Raw genomic sequence first — 15545 nt, 5'->3', positions numbered from 1 at the left:
CCGTAGATTCACATACACCCACCCATCCTCTCTGGGTGCCTTAGATTGTTGCAGCTATCTCTATCCTGTTCGCCTTGCATGCTCATCCTTTTTGCTTTTCTCTCGGCTCCATTCCAGCCTCGTCTGCCATGCGGACGAAACAATCTACTGTCTATACACATTACTAGCAATAGGAGTCACTATACCTTGTGACTCGAAAGACTACTTACAAGAAAAAGAACTTTCACACGTCTGAGCCCAACACTAGATGACTGGAGTATGCACAGTAAGTAAAACTACAGCACCATGTTCCACTAACAAATGTCTATATGATGAGTAACATTTTCCTTTTGTAAAGTTCTGTGTTACCACACATTAGCTGGGCAATTCAGTGCTTTTGACTTTGTTGTGGAATCCCCTGTAAGAGAACTAGACTTAAACACAAGTAACTTTTCCTTCAAGATGCATGTGATGCCTGTACTTATTTCAGACTGTCAAAAGCCATTACTTAAGGACACCTAAGATTGAGTGATCAATTCAAACTTTTCTTTTTTTTGGTTTGTTTTTTAGGACATGCAGTTGCTGAAGAGGAGGCCCGGAAGGCGCATCAGTTGTGGCTTTCAGTAGAAGCTTTGAAATTTACCTTGAAGACTGCTTCAGGCGATTGCCCTACTGAACCTCTTGATAGTTCAGTCCAAGCTATCCAATCCTGCTGTTCCGACAATGTATTTACACAAGCCTTAACTGCAGCACTTCCGCATGAGTCTTTGAATCGTGGTATTTATAGCGAGGAAGCACTGAGAGCTCGCTTCTACATCATCCATAAACTGGCACGTAGGGTGGCCCTGATTGACGAAACCAGGAATAGTCTATATCAATACTTTTTGTCATACCTGCAGTCCCTTCTTCTCTTTGAACCTAAACAACTGAAACCCCCCAAGATTCTCAGTCCTGAGGACCTGGATACCTTCAAGCTACTCTCTTACGCCTCCTACTGCATTGAGCATGGAGATTTGGAGCTGGCAGCTAAATTCATCAACCAGTTGAAGGGGGAGTCCAGAAGAGTGGCAAAGGACTGGTTAACAGAAGCCAGACTAACCTTAGAAACCAAACAAGTTGTAGATATCCTCTCTGCTTATGCCAGTGCAGTCGGGTTAGGGACAACTCAAGTGCAGTGACATGATTGGATGAAATTGGGGATGAAATCCTTTGCCTAACCGTTCACTTTTGAAGAGAAATTCAGAACCCCAGAATTCCTGTAAACTGTTCCACCAAATTGGGTTTAGAATTGTATTAGAATGTTACTCATCAAAAAAGTACTGTTTTTTGCACTCGCCCAATTGCATCAAGCTGTTGCACTATATATCGTTTTCAATCATTGTCATGAAAAATCTAATCCTCCTTTCTCTCCAATTAAATATTTTAAGCTCTCAGGTTACTGATAGGGCTTTTCATCCAGCCAAAATAAGGTTTGTACCCCTATTATTCTCAATTTATATACCTCTTGGCACATATGAATAAACCAAGTGCAAACCACACCTCACTGACTACACTTCATTGCTGCCTTTTTCATTTGATATCCACTTAGATGATAGTGAGATGAAGAGTGGATCACAGACAGTCAGAAAAACGTTGTTAATGTGAGCGTGATGGTGTAACCCTACATGATGTTCTTTGTGGAAGTAATGCACAAAGTCTACAATTATCCCCTTAACCTGTACTGTCCTGAAACTTGGAGATCTGTGTTACGGTATATATATACATTAGACTTCAAGAGTTTATTCACAGATAAAGCTTAAAGAAGGAGAGGAAGGCAATTATTATTAATGGTATCAAACACTCTTCCCTTGCCACACGGTTTTCTTGTAGGCAGTCACCATATTTATCATAATGTGAAAATTGGAAAGTGATAAAGCAGTATCAAGTAGACATTTTTGGATTTTGAATGGTCAAAGTGAGCTCCTAGCCTTTTGATAAAGTACAGCTACTCAATCACTTATCACTATCCTGAAAAGTTAATGTCTATCTGTGTAGAAGTATATCAGGTTCACTTTTTATGCCCTTATATAGTAAGCTATATAAACTGGATATATGAAGAATGACTTGGTGACCAACTTCAATAGCAATTCCCAGCCCTCCCCTTTTTTACTGAGAGGCAAAACAAGCAATCTGGAATCAAGATACACTGTGATCATTTCTTTCCCTCTGTGGCTTCTGTATCCACTTGGTACTCTGTTTTCTAGCTTTTGATGTTTTCCAAACTCTTATCAGATGATAAAACCAGGGTTACAGATTTACACAAAGAGCACGGGTCTGCTATTGAATTGATAGATCCAGATGTGTTATTTAAAACGATGAGAATCCTAATAATTGTGAGGGTGTCCCAGTGGAGTGTCTGTAATGATGCTCTTTCCCCTTCCAATAACCTGGGGAAAAGAAAAACAAAAATACAGATGGCAGCATGCAAGAGACTTCAATTTATCATAGATATTTTGAAGTCATTTTTTTAGTCCAAATGAGAATTGCTGTTTTGTTTGTTAATTTCAAGGTCCATGTAACGTCTAAAAGCACTGGACTGATTGATTTTTTCTTTTTTTTTAATAATAGCATTTACAGCGTTGTGGAAAGTAGGTTCCCTGAATCAGCAAGCACACAGAGTGCTTGCATTTGAACCACACCCCAAAACCTTCCAAATTATATGTTGTAGGAAGAATGCATTGAAATGTTGGATTAGATATCTAATGGTCCAGGATTTTTGTATGAGCTGCACAGACTGCCTATTAAACAACGAGAGACTGCTTTTGCTGCAATACTGATGAATGTGAGTCTATTAATAATATTGTAGGTGACAACGTAATTTAGACCCTAAGGTTCCAGGGGCTGATAAGTTTGTGTCTGTGGTGAAGATCACCAACCCACCAAACAGTGAACTCTTAATTATCTAACACATTGTGTGTACGTCAGACGCTCCTTAATCATGTAAGCTTGCTATCTGGGTGTGCCTGAATATCTTCAGGTGCTAAGTAACTTTTGACTACTTTGGCACCATCAAAATAGAAATTGGAAAAGCCTTGGAAATCATCAATACTAAAGCACTGACTGTCCAAGGACCACAAACAGCGGCATCATTTGGTAGTAGAATTAAGTTAGTTGATTCCAGACTTCAGAATACATTAAATACCAATGTTTAATGGATGAACGATTAGAGGTCAGTTATGTTGGCCAATAAGGTGGTGCATGCATCACTACACTCGAGCTTAAAACTAACCAAACCAATGAGTTTAACCCTGCAGCAACTAAAATATCACTTCTCCAGCATTGGATCTTTCATAGAATCGCATGCTGTCTGAGACCCATTGCTAAACAGTGTTACCATAGCAATGTTTAAATACATTCAAAATAATTGAAAACATCCATAGACTATTTGTAGTATATCCATCTCATTTATGAGAAAACATTGGCAGGTCAGGTGGGGAGACCAAGCTCCTCTCTCTCTCTCCTACATGCTCAATTGCTATGAATTTCTACAACGTTTGGTAAATAGGTGAAAATTATCTCTTATAAGGGGCAATTTTTTTAATAGAATTTCAAACTTTTGAGTGTCTCTATGGTACGTACACCTTTAAACCACTTGTTCAGTATTGTGCTAATTTTTGTAGTTGATTGTCTTAACAAAGCATTTGTTTTTTCAACCATGGCAGAATCTTCTAGGAAGAAAACCTTATCAATCGTGTGACTCCAGTGGGGATAGGATAGTTTACATAGCAGTAAAGAGAAAACTGTATTACAGTAGCTAACCTCTGCTGCATGTTAGTAGCACAATCATTTTGTTGGAATGATCTAAACTCCAACCAGTCGAGTGGGAGTGTACGGACCTCCACTCCCCTAGAAATCACCATACCATATCATACTTCAGATTCCTAAAGCATGCTATTTTGAAGAGTTGATCTCAGACCTGGTTTTGCTTTTCAATCATTAAAGTTGCTTTGTTCCTCAATTGCTACATATTTTCTGGCATTTCTTTCCTAAGACAATTGCTTTTTGAGTTTGGCCCAGTGGAAGGGCAAATGCGTCCCTTTGACAGCCTTTTTTGGCCCTTTGGCTCCTGTGGTAAAAATATTTACTGAGGCAACCCAGACAAGGAGTCTAACTATTGCTTCATCCCACACAATAAGCCAAAAGACTGTTTTGGAAGAAAACTTGCTGCAAATCATGCAGTCTTTTGGCTACAGAAGAAAACTATGGCCAGGGAACCCAGCTCTTTAAATGATGAGCACACCTGATGTGCCCGTCGGAGGTTAAGAAACCACAGAAATATCCACTTGAATGAGGTACTATTGACGGGTCCAAAATTTGAAGAGCGCCCCTCATAAAGCCATCAAACGGTCTGACCAAGCCATACAGGCAAACAAAAGTGCCCTCTAAGTCCTCATTAAGGCAACCATCCAGACAAATCCTTGCTGACAGCACAGTTGATACCTATTCCATCAGTAGCCTTGGCAGTTGTATCAGACACCTTTGATAATCAGTTCTTCATCTCTAGTTAGCCTGCCAACTATCCTACTGTTGAGACCTTCTCCTTTGGTAGCCACACCTCTAATGGCGATGCTACTATCAGCAACACAGTTGATTCTTCCTAAAAAGTGTTCTGGGAAATGTAAACAAATTTCAGCAAAGAGTTTCACATGTCCTGCTTCTTGAATAGACATCCCCCAGCAAGATCTCTCCTCAGTGCTCAGCATCTCCGAACATTTCTAGATACTGAGTCATATGGAGAAGGTCATTTTGGCCCAGTGATCAGTCCTACGTAACAACGAATCGCTTGCCAAGAGGAAGAGAACGAGCATATGATCCCAAGCAGAACGTGGATGGGTGGAGGATTACAAACGGGAAGTAGTTCAAGAGCCACGGTCACCCTATTACAATCGTCATTATGATGAGCATTATGAAGAGGCGTGCTACCAAGAGCCAGCAATGTTTAGAGTACCAGTGCACCTTTCCAATGATATACAACATATGGTGGACTATTCTCAATTCCAAGTTTCCACCTCAACACTCTGGAACTGAGTCGCCACAGACTCTTCAGCTTTCAGAGCAGCTGTGTACCTAAGCTATTAGTCAATAAGGCTTTGTGATCAGCCTTCTCTTTTTACATCCCCTGTTGTAAATAGATTCTTGAAAGGCATCAAGCAAATGTTTCCTCCAGTTCCTTTCGTAATGCCTCAGTGGGACTTTAATCTTGTTCTTACTTATCTGATGTGCGCTCCCTTTGAGCCCCTTCATAATTGCCCTCTTCGTCTTCTGACTCTTAAAACTGCTTTCCTGGTTGCCATCACCTTTGCCAGAAGAGTGAGTGAGCCCAAGGCTCTTTCATCTAAGCCTCCTTTCCTCTAAGCCTCCTTTCCTCTCTGTCCATCCGGACAAAGTTATTCTGAGGACTCGTTCTTCTTTTCTGCCCAAGGTTGTTACTGCCTTCCACATCGGCCAGTCCATTACCTTTCCCATTCTTTCCGCCTCTGCATCCCTCGAAAGACGAAGACAGGCTCCACCGTCAGGACCCAAAACGTGCGCTCTCCTTTTACCTCAACCACACACAACAGTTCCGGGTGGACGACCAACTCTTTGTTGGCTACGTGGACACTAAGAAGGGTCGGGCAGTGCACAAGTGGACCATCTCTCGGTGGGTCGTTTTGTGCATCAAGGTCTGCTATTCCTTGGCTAAAAAGGAGCCTCCTGTGGGGCTGCGGGCCCATTCCCCTTGGGCCAATGCAGCTTCTACTGCCCTCGGTCGGGGAGTCCCCTTGCAGGACATTTGTCAGGCAGCTACGTAGGCTTCGCTGCACAAGTTTGCCAAGCACTACTGCCTGGACAGCCAAGTCCGGAGAGATGGCTTTTTTGGCCATTCCGTTCTCCAGGACTTTCTGGTGTGATCTTGGTTCGCAGGCCCACCACCGGGGTTGGTGTTGCTGGGGTATCTATTCTAAGGTAAGGAATCTAACTAACATATTTCTTTCAGATGAACAAGTTACTTACCTTCTGTAATGATATATCTGTAAAAAACATTAATTAGTTTGCGAACCGATATCTAGGGTTAAGGTTTCTCCCTTTGAGGGCCCTAGTTTTATGGCACCAGTGTCGGTTTCTTGCATGGCTCTGCGTTCCTGGCTCGGAAAGCTATGTACAGAATTGATGTCAGCGCACGAGGGCGGCGTCTAAGTACTCCGACGATATCATCCCGGCGATCAAGATGCCGACGACTGACGCGGAGCTGCGGATGACACCTACCGACGCGCAGGGGTACTGCTGACGAAAAACTTTCCGGATCCAGTCTGACGCCTGGGGATATTCTAAGGTAAGGAATCTAACTAACTAATGTTTCTTACAGATATATCGTTACCGAAGGTAAGTAACTTGTTCTTTAGCGATAGCTCCATTAGTGAGGGAACAAGCTAGTCTGATGAAACTAGATTTCCCTACATGCTTAAGAACAAGAATTCATGGGAGATATATTGAGCAGTTAATGCAGTATCAATCAATCAATCAATCAATTATATGATCCAAGATAGGGCCATAGGAGAGCCTAATGGTGCATGGTATGCAACTATCATTGCAGAAGTAGTAAAGCGATTGATACCAGTAGTAAGGGCATGCAATAAGAGAATAAAAAGGTACCAGCTATGCCAAACTTCAAACCCACAATGGTTTGATAAGGAGTGTGCAGTTGCTAGGAAGGAGCTAAGGAAAATAGGAAGGGCAAGGTGATCAGATGGTCAAGCAATGCTAGCTGATGTCTATCACTGCAAGAAAAGTGAATATGAAGCTCTGATGATTGAAAAAAGAAGAGGGCTCTATCTGAGTTGAATTGGGATGTGATGATAAGGACACTTCAGGAAAAGGATATGAGAACATTCTGCAAATTGATCCAGAGGGGATGTAGTATGGCTATACCTCCAGCAAGCTGCATAGTGTCAGAAGCAGATTGAGTACCCTTCTTAACTAATATTTATAAGTCAAGTGAGACAGTGGTTAAGAAAGGCTGGCCAACTGGGGGTGCGGAGGCGTTGGAGTCATTCTCTATTCAATCCATAGACAAGTTGATAACTTCCTTAAATTTAACGAAGGCAGCGGGACCAGATAACCTGCCAGCAATTGCAATTAAGTCAAATCATTTGTGGTGGGCAGGATTTGTCTCTAAAGTTTTTATTTATAGAACTAAGACCCAGAAAGGGTGCAATAATTAAACCTGTACATAAAAAAGGAGCTAAGGACGACCCAGGGAATTACCGGTTGATAAGTCTGTTGGATGTAGGTGCAAAGCTGTACTCCAAAGTAATATTAAGGGCATTAAAGAACTGATAGAAGGAAACAGAATTATTACTTTGTAGCAGGGAGGCTTTAAAGCTGGGCACTCTACAATAGATCACTGCTTCAGTTTATGGGCTTTGGGGAAGTAGACAAAAGAAGCAACAGGCAACCTATTCTGTTTTGTTGATTTCAGCTCAGGGTTCGATCTGGTTGATCGTAGTATTCTTTGGGCGAAATTAATACTTCAGAGTATTCCTATTTGCTTAGTAGCAATTCTTCAGGAATTGCATACCGGGAACTGGCCCAAGCCGAACTCTACTTAGACAGGGCCCTCTCTGGGAGAATCACCTTGGAAAATGGATTAAGGCAGGGCTGTGTCCTGGCTCTCACATTGTTCTCCCTATTTTTAGCTTACCTTCCGGGAGAGCTGGCAGCTACTCATCCGTTTTCCCCGGAAATGGAAGGAAGACGTGTTGTGCCTACTCTATGGAGATGATCTGACAATTCTGGACATGACCTAAGTAGGCCTGCAGAGGAATTTAACAAAGTTTTATGATTATTGTGAGGCTAATAAACTGAAGATAAACCTGGGAAAAACAAAAATAATCATGTTTGGAAAACAATGTAAACCGTATAATTGGCAGTTAGGCAGTAGTAGGCTAGAGGTCGTGCCCTCTTACAAGTACCTGGGCATGACATTTAACAGTCCGCTAAGTTGGACCTTGCATAAAGAATTGGTGGAGTCAAGGGCATTGTCCACGATAGGGGGGCTTGTTCGCTTTAAAAAGATCTATGGTGTCCCCCCCATGGTCTCCCCTTTTAACCCCTTATAACGCAATGGTCCCCACGCAATGCTTCCACGGGCCGGGTTGCTAGCCATTAGTACGTTGGGAAGTTGGAAGAGGTGAAAAAGCAAATGTTTGAACATTTGTTGGCCCTCCTCAAAGTTGCAATGTCCCAGGCAATAAGATTAGAAGCAAAACTGCAAGCCTGGAATGTCCTAGACTATAAATCAGCCCTCTGTTTCTGGGATAAACTTTTGGTCTTGAATAGTCAGAAGATATCAGCCTGCCTTGCCACTGAAATAGAAAGAAGTGAATTACAGTGGGTAAAGAAGGTCAAGAAAAGATTGGAAGACATTGCAGGAACTTTAAAATTAGAATAAAAATGGCTGATGCAGAGGCTTGGTACGTCAAGATGGTGGTCGCACTTTAGGAGTGCTCTGGACCCCTCCGTCATCCATGCTACGATCCGCCTGAAATCGGGGAATTTCGTACCTTCAGTGGTGCTCCTGGAACTCTCTGGCAGCCTGCCCCAATGTTTCCAGGTCCTTCATGGCGGCGAGTGTCTTGGTTTCGCCATCCAGTAACCGAGCGTTATCGGAGCCCTGAGCAAGATGGCGGCTCCCGCCTTCAGTACCCCAGAGCTCTGACCGGCGGCCCTTCGGGACGGAGGATCATCCGTGCGGCTGACTTCGCTGGGGCCGCTACTACATTGATTGCAAAATCAGGGTGCTAGGAGATTGTGGCTGCGGCGGCACTCTGAACTGCAATAAGACCTCCGGAGGGAGCTGAGCCATCACTGCGGTGCCCCAGGGATTGGCTGTCGGACTGGGCAGCGGGCGGTCCCGCTGAGGCTGGTGGCGGCGGGCCCGATATCTGCAATTTGCATTTCCCCCTCTCCGATGAATGAGGCGTGCGGAGCCACAGTGAAGTGCAGCGTGGCCCCGCGGGAGGGGGGGGGGGTCTTCTTCAGCTGCGTCGGCGGGGTGGCGGGAGCCTCTCTCCTCCCTCCTTAGTACTGAAGCACACTTGCACTGTAGTCGGCGGTATAATCCCGGGAGCCCGCACTTCGGCCGCTGCAGAGTGGTTGATTAAGGCTAGCCTGCGACCAAGGGGAGCGCCATCTTGGGCAAGAGCACAAGAATGTCTGAGGGCCCTGGACTGTGTCCCTCTCGCGGAGGTTGGGCAAAGAGAGGCCTTTTCTGCCCATTCCTCATTCCTGGTGACTCCACTTTCCTCAAAAACCTACACCTGGACGGATCGCCTCTAGCCCCTGTTCTTCGCTGGGACCCGCAGCTCGGTGACTTGCTGGGGGGTGCCATCTCGACAGTCTGCCCCCACCCGGCTGTTGCCGCGCATGGAACCAGGTGAGCCCAGCCTGCCAACGCCCTACTGCTCTGTAGTCCGGACGCTATTGAGGACCCTGGGACGCCCTGCTGGCGGTGGGTCTCGCTGAGTGACTGAAGCCTTTTGGGGAGAATTCCTACAGGTGCCGCTGGAGGGTAGGCTGGGACTGTGGAGCTGAGGAATGTGTCTCATCCTTGGACATACTGCAACCGTGGTGGACACGCGATGATGCTGGCTTGATCCACGCCCGCCCTGTTGGTCTCGGCATGGGAGTGGCTACTGCGGGATTCTGCCGGTGGATGGTGGGAGGTCTGCGAAGAGCTCCGGCGCCCCAAGGCGGAAGTAAGGAGTGGGGCGCTGAGGCACCGGGGTTGGGGAGGAGCATTCGGCCGTTGGTCAGGCGGCAGGCGGGTGTCAGGGGGCCCTAATCGCTGCAGCTTCCGTTGATTGCCCAGTCTCCTCCCCTCTCTCGCCTCCTGGAGCCCTGCCTACGTTCTGAGCCTGAGGTGATCTGACCGGGCTGAGCCGGACGCTGCGCAGAGGTGCACGCCTGGCGATCCACCCTTGGACTTTTCACTTGTCAAGCACACGTTAGGCGGGTCCGGAGAGGGGCCAGGCCTGAGGACCACTGGGAGCCCGGTCCTCCCTGGGGTTGGATCATGGGCAGAACGGACAAACGCGAAGGTTCCAGCCACCCAGACTAAGATGGACCTCCTCACCACCACAGAGGGGGGGGGCTGCCGAAGAGGTGGCGGGACAAGAAGTGCCTCCATCTGCCGAACTGGCAACGATCCTCCAGGCCATCCACGCATCCAAGACCTCGGTGGAAGGCAAAATTGCCGAAGTCAGGGTGGACATGACGCTCATTAGACAGGACCTCCGTAACGCAAATGCCCGGATTAAGGAGACTAAATCCAGGATCTCCTCGGTGGGTCGACGACGTGCAGCAACTTAAGGGGCAGGTGGTGCGTCTTCAGAAACATTCTCTGGAGCTGCACCGCCGGGCGGAGGATGCCGAAAATCGGTCCAGGCGCAACAACCTCCCCCTGGTGGGCTTTCCGGAGGGAGCGGAGCAGGGTTGTGCAGTGGATTTCCTAGAACAGTGGTTGAGATCCTGGGTCCCTGAGGGAGCCCTGTCCCTGTGGTTCGCGATTGAGCGGGCCCATCGATCCCTGGCCCTCAAACCACTGCCGGGCGCTCCTCCTCGCCAGATTATAATGCGGATCCTTAACTTCAAAGACCGTGACATCATCCTAGCTGAAACCCGTAAGCAAAAACAGCTCCTACATGAATACTGTCATTTTGATCTTCCCGGATTACACCCGCGAGGTTCAGGGCCAGAGGCGCTCCTTTGGTGAGGTTAAGCAAAATTTGAGGGCACTTAACATCCAGTATCGGCTCCTCTTCCCGGCTCGCCTGTGGGTGATTTTTGGAAACAAGACACTGTTCTTCGACAATCCGACGGAGGCATGGACCTGGGCTACGGAGGAGCGGCCTCTGCGGGTCGAGGGCCGAGTCATGGAGGGGGGAGAGGTGAGGGATGGGCTGCTCCGGTCCATTCCCTCTGCTTCTCAGCCTCCCCACAACCGCTCCCGTAGGCGGGCCTGCTTGGACTCTCCGCCAGGTCCCACACGACAGTCTATCCAAGTTGAGGAGGGAGCATTGCCTGGGAGGCGCTCTGGATCTTCTGGCCGGCAGGACGACGGCGCTGACGCGACCCGGCCCTCTGTGATTGACCTTCCGGACACAGACCTCTTCTGTAGCCTGATGCTGCTGAGGGACCCTGCCTGAGCCGTCCTCTGCCCGCCAGGCCTAGCTCCGTGGCCGGAGACGGCTCGCTGCTCCTGATCTGTTTCTAGCTTCCCACTGCTCTTTGTCATTAAGCATCCGTGCAAGAGGAGGGGTCCTCCACGCTTCCCTATTCCTAGGCATTTTAGTTTGGTTGTTCGCCCAATATACTAGGTGTTATTGTTGATTGGGGGACGACAGATGCTTCTGTTCTTGAAGCGGAGGGTGGGGGTGAGGGGTGGGTTTGGGACGGTTTTGTCTGTTATGTTGTTCTGTTATGTATTGTTGTTTGCTTCAGCCAGCATGGATTAGCACAAAGCACTGATGGACGGGACAGGTGGGTTCCCGTGGTCTGTACCCACTTGCAAATACCCTTGGCGCTTGGGCGCGTATGCTGCATGTAAAACCACGCACTCCGCCTAGACCAGGTGCACTCTACCACGACAAATAATACCTTCCCCACGGGATCCCTGCACGTTTTGTCGTGGAATGTCAACTGTCTGCTGGACCGACACAAGTGTACAGCGGTTTTAAGGTATGCGCAGTGTCTCCACATAGACATCCTCCTGCTCCAGGAAACGCACCTGTTGGGTAATTGTTGCCCCTACCTGGCTCGGTATGGTTACAACAGGGTTTGGCACTCTGGCTTCTCCAGGGGCTTATGCGGGGTGTCAAGCCTCCTGAGGTGTTCCCTGCCCTTTGTTCTTTCCCAAGTGGTGCATGACCCCACGGCTCGTTTGTTGCGGTATGTGGGTAGTTATCTGGCACATCCCTCACTCTCCTGACGCTGTGCGTCCCACCCTCCTTGCTTGCAACTACTGACACGCGCAGCCTCCCTGCTACACAACATGCCTGCAGGTAATATGATCATTGCGGGCGACTTTAACGCAGTCTAAGCCCCAGCCCTTGATACGTCAGGTCCCCTCTCGAAGACCCGGGCGACGAATGCAAAGCAACTACGACGATGGTCTGAGTCCCGGGAGCATTGTGATGCGTGGCGCATTTGGCACCCGCGTGCTGTCCAATTCACGCACACATCTGCTGCCCACCACACCCATGCCCGCATTGATGCGATTTTTGTCCCCGCACTTGACTGTTCTCAGATAGTGGGAGGGTCCGTATCCTCCCTAGGGGCATCTCCGACCACTCCCCGATCCTTCTTAGTTCGGGGGCTCCCCCGGCGGCTCGTCAAACATGGAGAATGAATTCCTGGTTCCTCCAAGATAAGGACTTCAAGAAAGAGGTTGGGAAAGAACTCACCCGATACTTTGAGACCAACGACGGGTCAGTGTCATCCCCGGGTACCCTGTGGGAGGCGGGGAAGGCAACCGTTAGGGGCTTTGCAAAACACCCACTTAAAATCCAGAGGCCGCTCCAGGAGATTACAGCTAAGGAAGCGCAGGCGCTTCGATTGGAGCAGCTTCTCTCCACATCGGAAGATGCCCCCCGGGCTCGGAAACTGCCCTTATTCGGAGCGAAATCAGGCATTTATCCTTGGATGCAGCCAAGCTCCTTTGGCAGTCCTCGGTGGCCAGAGTATACGGCTGGGGGGACAAAAATGGGACGATACTGCACAAGTTGGCCACGTACCTCGGAGCGAACCACATCATTCCGGAAGTGGTCGACACAGCTGGAGTGGTGCACTGTGCTCCTACAGCAATGGCAAATACTTTTGCTGCGTATTACAGGCAATTGTACACGGCACGGACACCCAGGCTGACCGTCACTGCTCTCCTTGACAGGGGCGGAGTGCGCCTTCCCACGTTGGATCAGGCGGCCCAGAAAGATTTGGAAAGCCCCATTTCCCTGAAGGAGATTGAGGAAGCGATCAGCCTGACCCCATCGGGCAAGACCCCAGAGCCGGACAGCCTGCTGCAGGAATATTACGCGGCCTATAGCAGCACCTTGGTCTGTCACTTGGCAAGCTTATTTAAAGAAGCGGTGGACCGGGGATCGTTTTCACCAGAGACGGACATCGCCACCATTGTGGATATTCCAAAATCCCAACCTCCCTCCCGCTCTTGTGCTGAATACCACCCCATATCCCTGATCAATTCCGAAATTAAACTTTACGCCATCATTCTGGCCCAACGACTGAACCCCACTTGGCCTCATTGGTGCACCCGGACCAATGCGGATTTATGCCGCAGCGGGGAACCCGCCACTGTCTATGAAGACTGCAGTCGGCCCTTGCACAACAACATCTGATAACCCCTTACTTGGCACTCCTGCCCAAACACTTTGAAAAAGCCTTTGGTTCTGTGGATTAGGAGTATCTGTTAGGGGTGCTGGTCGAGATGGGGTTCGGACCCCACTTTCGTTCTCTGGTTCGAGTCCTCTACGCTCACCCAAGAGCGCGAGTCCTTGTTAACGGGATGCTGTTGGAGGCCTTTCCCATCGCCAGGGACACTAGGCAAGGTTGTCCTCTTTCTCCCTTGCTATTCGCCCTGGCAATGGAACCCCTGGCGTCCCTGGTGCGGGCTGAGGAGCGTATTAGCGATGGGAATGGCAACATACGGACACGGACAAGATTGCGCTGTACGCGGACAATGTGCTAGTCTTCCTCTCCGACCCCGCCTCCTCTGGGCCACAGTCCCTCCGAATCTTGCACGATTTCGAGAAGGCCACAGGGCTGCGGCTTAACCCTGGAAAATCTGTGCTAGTCCCTCTGCATCTCTCTAGGGAATGCTTCGAGTGGCAGTCCACCATACCGCTCCGAAGGCTGTCCTTTAAGTACCTGGGGATCTGGATCACCCTACTCCCCGAAATGGGCTGGTCCCTCAACGTGACCCCGCCTGGTTAAGAAGGCTAAAGAGGATCTCCTTAAATGGAGAGCGCTGCCTCTAAACCTCCTGGGGAGGATTGCTTTATTCAAAATGATGATCCTCCCCAGGTTCCTCTACCTCCTCCAGAACACACCCTTCTGGTACTCCAAGGTTCAGGGAGTTAGACAGCCTAGTCACAAAGTTCCTCTGGAGTGGTGGAAGGGCCCGGGTGGCTCTGGCTGTTTCTCAGATTCCCTCTTATGAGGGGGGCATGGGAATGACACACCTATATCTGTATTTTCTAGCGGTACGTCTGCTAGTGATACATGATTGGTTTAACGGGGGCTGGTCGGACCCGGCATACAGGCTTGAGCTGAGCGGAATGGGGATAACGGGCGTCCAAGCCATGCTTTATGGAGAACCCATTCCGTCCAGACTTCCTGTGGTGACGTGCTCGGTGCTCCTGGCATGGCGGGCCTCGCTCCACCACACGGGGTGGTTTGGGAAATTGACCCAGTGCACCCCCCTTTGGCAGGAAACATGGCTTCGGGAAGACCGCGGGCTGCGGGTTTTTAAATCTTGGGATCTTATTGGTATCTTCCAATTAGGGGACATGTGGGAAAAAGGCCAGATGTTGTCCTTCCAGATGCTCCAAACCCGCTACTCCCTGCATTCCTCTCAACACTATAAATATCTACAGTTGAGGCAAGCCCTTCTCACACACATTACAGATGACACGAGGCTCCCCAAATACAGCCCCCCTGAAGCTCAGACGCTGATGGGCGACTTGGGGAGGGAAGGGGTCTACCGAATTTACCACACTCTAGTCAATAAAACCTCCACATCACTAGACAAGTTGAAGGACCAATGGGTAGAATGGGTGGGCCCTCTTACAGATGCGGACTGGTGCGATGCCCTTATCGCCCCCAGAATAGTTACTGTCTTGGCCAAACTCAAGCTGATTCAGCTCTACTACCTAGATGCAGAGTACCTCACCCCCCTGCGCTTACACCGAGCAGGATTGTGCCCTGATGCGTCCTGTGCGCGATGCCAACACGCTCCAGCCGATTTCCTCCACATGGTTTGGTCATGCCCCCCTTGGGGCAGTTCTGGGGTTCCATAGAGGGGGAACTAACGGAAGTCGTCATGAGTCCGTCATGAGTCACGGTGGGCGTGTGCTGATGACGTCCTGGAGCCGTCATGACCACGCCCGCGATCGGAATGTTCAGCACTGCTGCGGAATTCGAGCAGCAGTGCTGAGGTTATTTTGTCGGAATGATGCACTACCACTTTTGTTACGGGTGGATTTTATTTATGTGGCTTGTTCACTGGCAATTAGTGTCTCATAGTGTAAATAATAGGTGTGTGGGGATTTTAGCTTAAGTATGATGAATTGGTACTATAAGATGTAATTGTATATTAAATGTTTCTGTTTTTAAGGAATGTATGTTTTGAAGACTGTGTCTAAGCAATAAAGTATGAACTGAACTGACTGGGCTGAAATGAACTTGCTGATGGCCACTAATGAGGAGCAGGAAGAAGTGTGACCTCCCTGATCTCATCTCTCAGGAGCCTGTTG

The 15545-nt window shown here is 48.7% G+C and overlaps 1 protein-coding gene across 2 annotated transcripts in view; it reads left to right on the top strand.

The window, feature by feature from the left end:
* Nucleotides 1-1517, top strand: part of IMMT (inner membrane mitochondrial protein) — a 512590-nt gene extending 511073 nt beyond the window's left edge. For both annotated transcript variants that reach the window (XM_086964254.1, XM_086964255.1), the window contains one exon: nucleotides 550-1517. In XM_086964254.1, the coding sequence (XP_086820380.1) occupies nucleotides 550-1157 (608 nt within the window). In that variant the 3' untranslated portion in view covers nucleotides 1158-1517. The remainder of the gene's footprint in view (nucleotides 1-549) is intronic.
* Nucleotides 1518-15545: the final 14028 nt, after the last annotated feature.

Source organism: Lissotriton vulgaris, chromosome 3_2 (assembly GCF_964263255.1).
Source record: "Lissotriton vulgaris chromosome 3_2, aLisVul1.2, whole genome shotgun sequence".
NCBI classification, from domain to species: domain Eukaryota; kingdom Metazoa; phylum Chordata; class Amphibia; order Caudata; family Salamandridae; genus Lissotriton; species Lissotriton vulgaris.
This window is presented reverse-complemented; position numbering and strand designations above follow the sequence as displayed.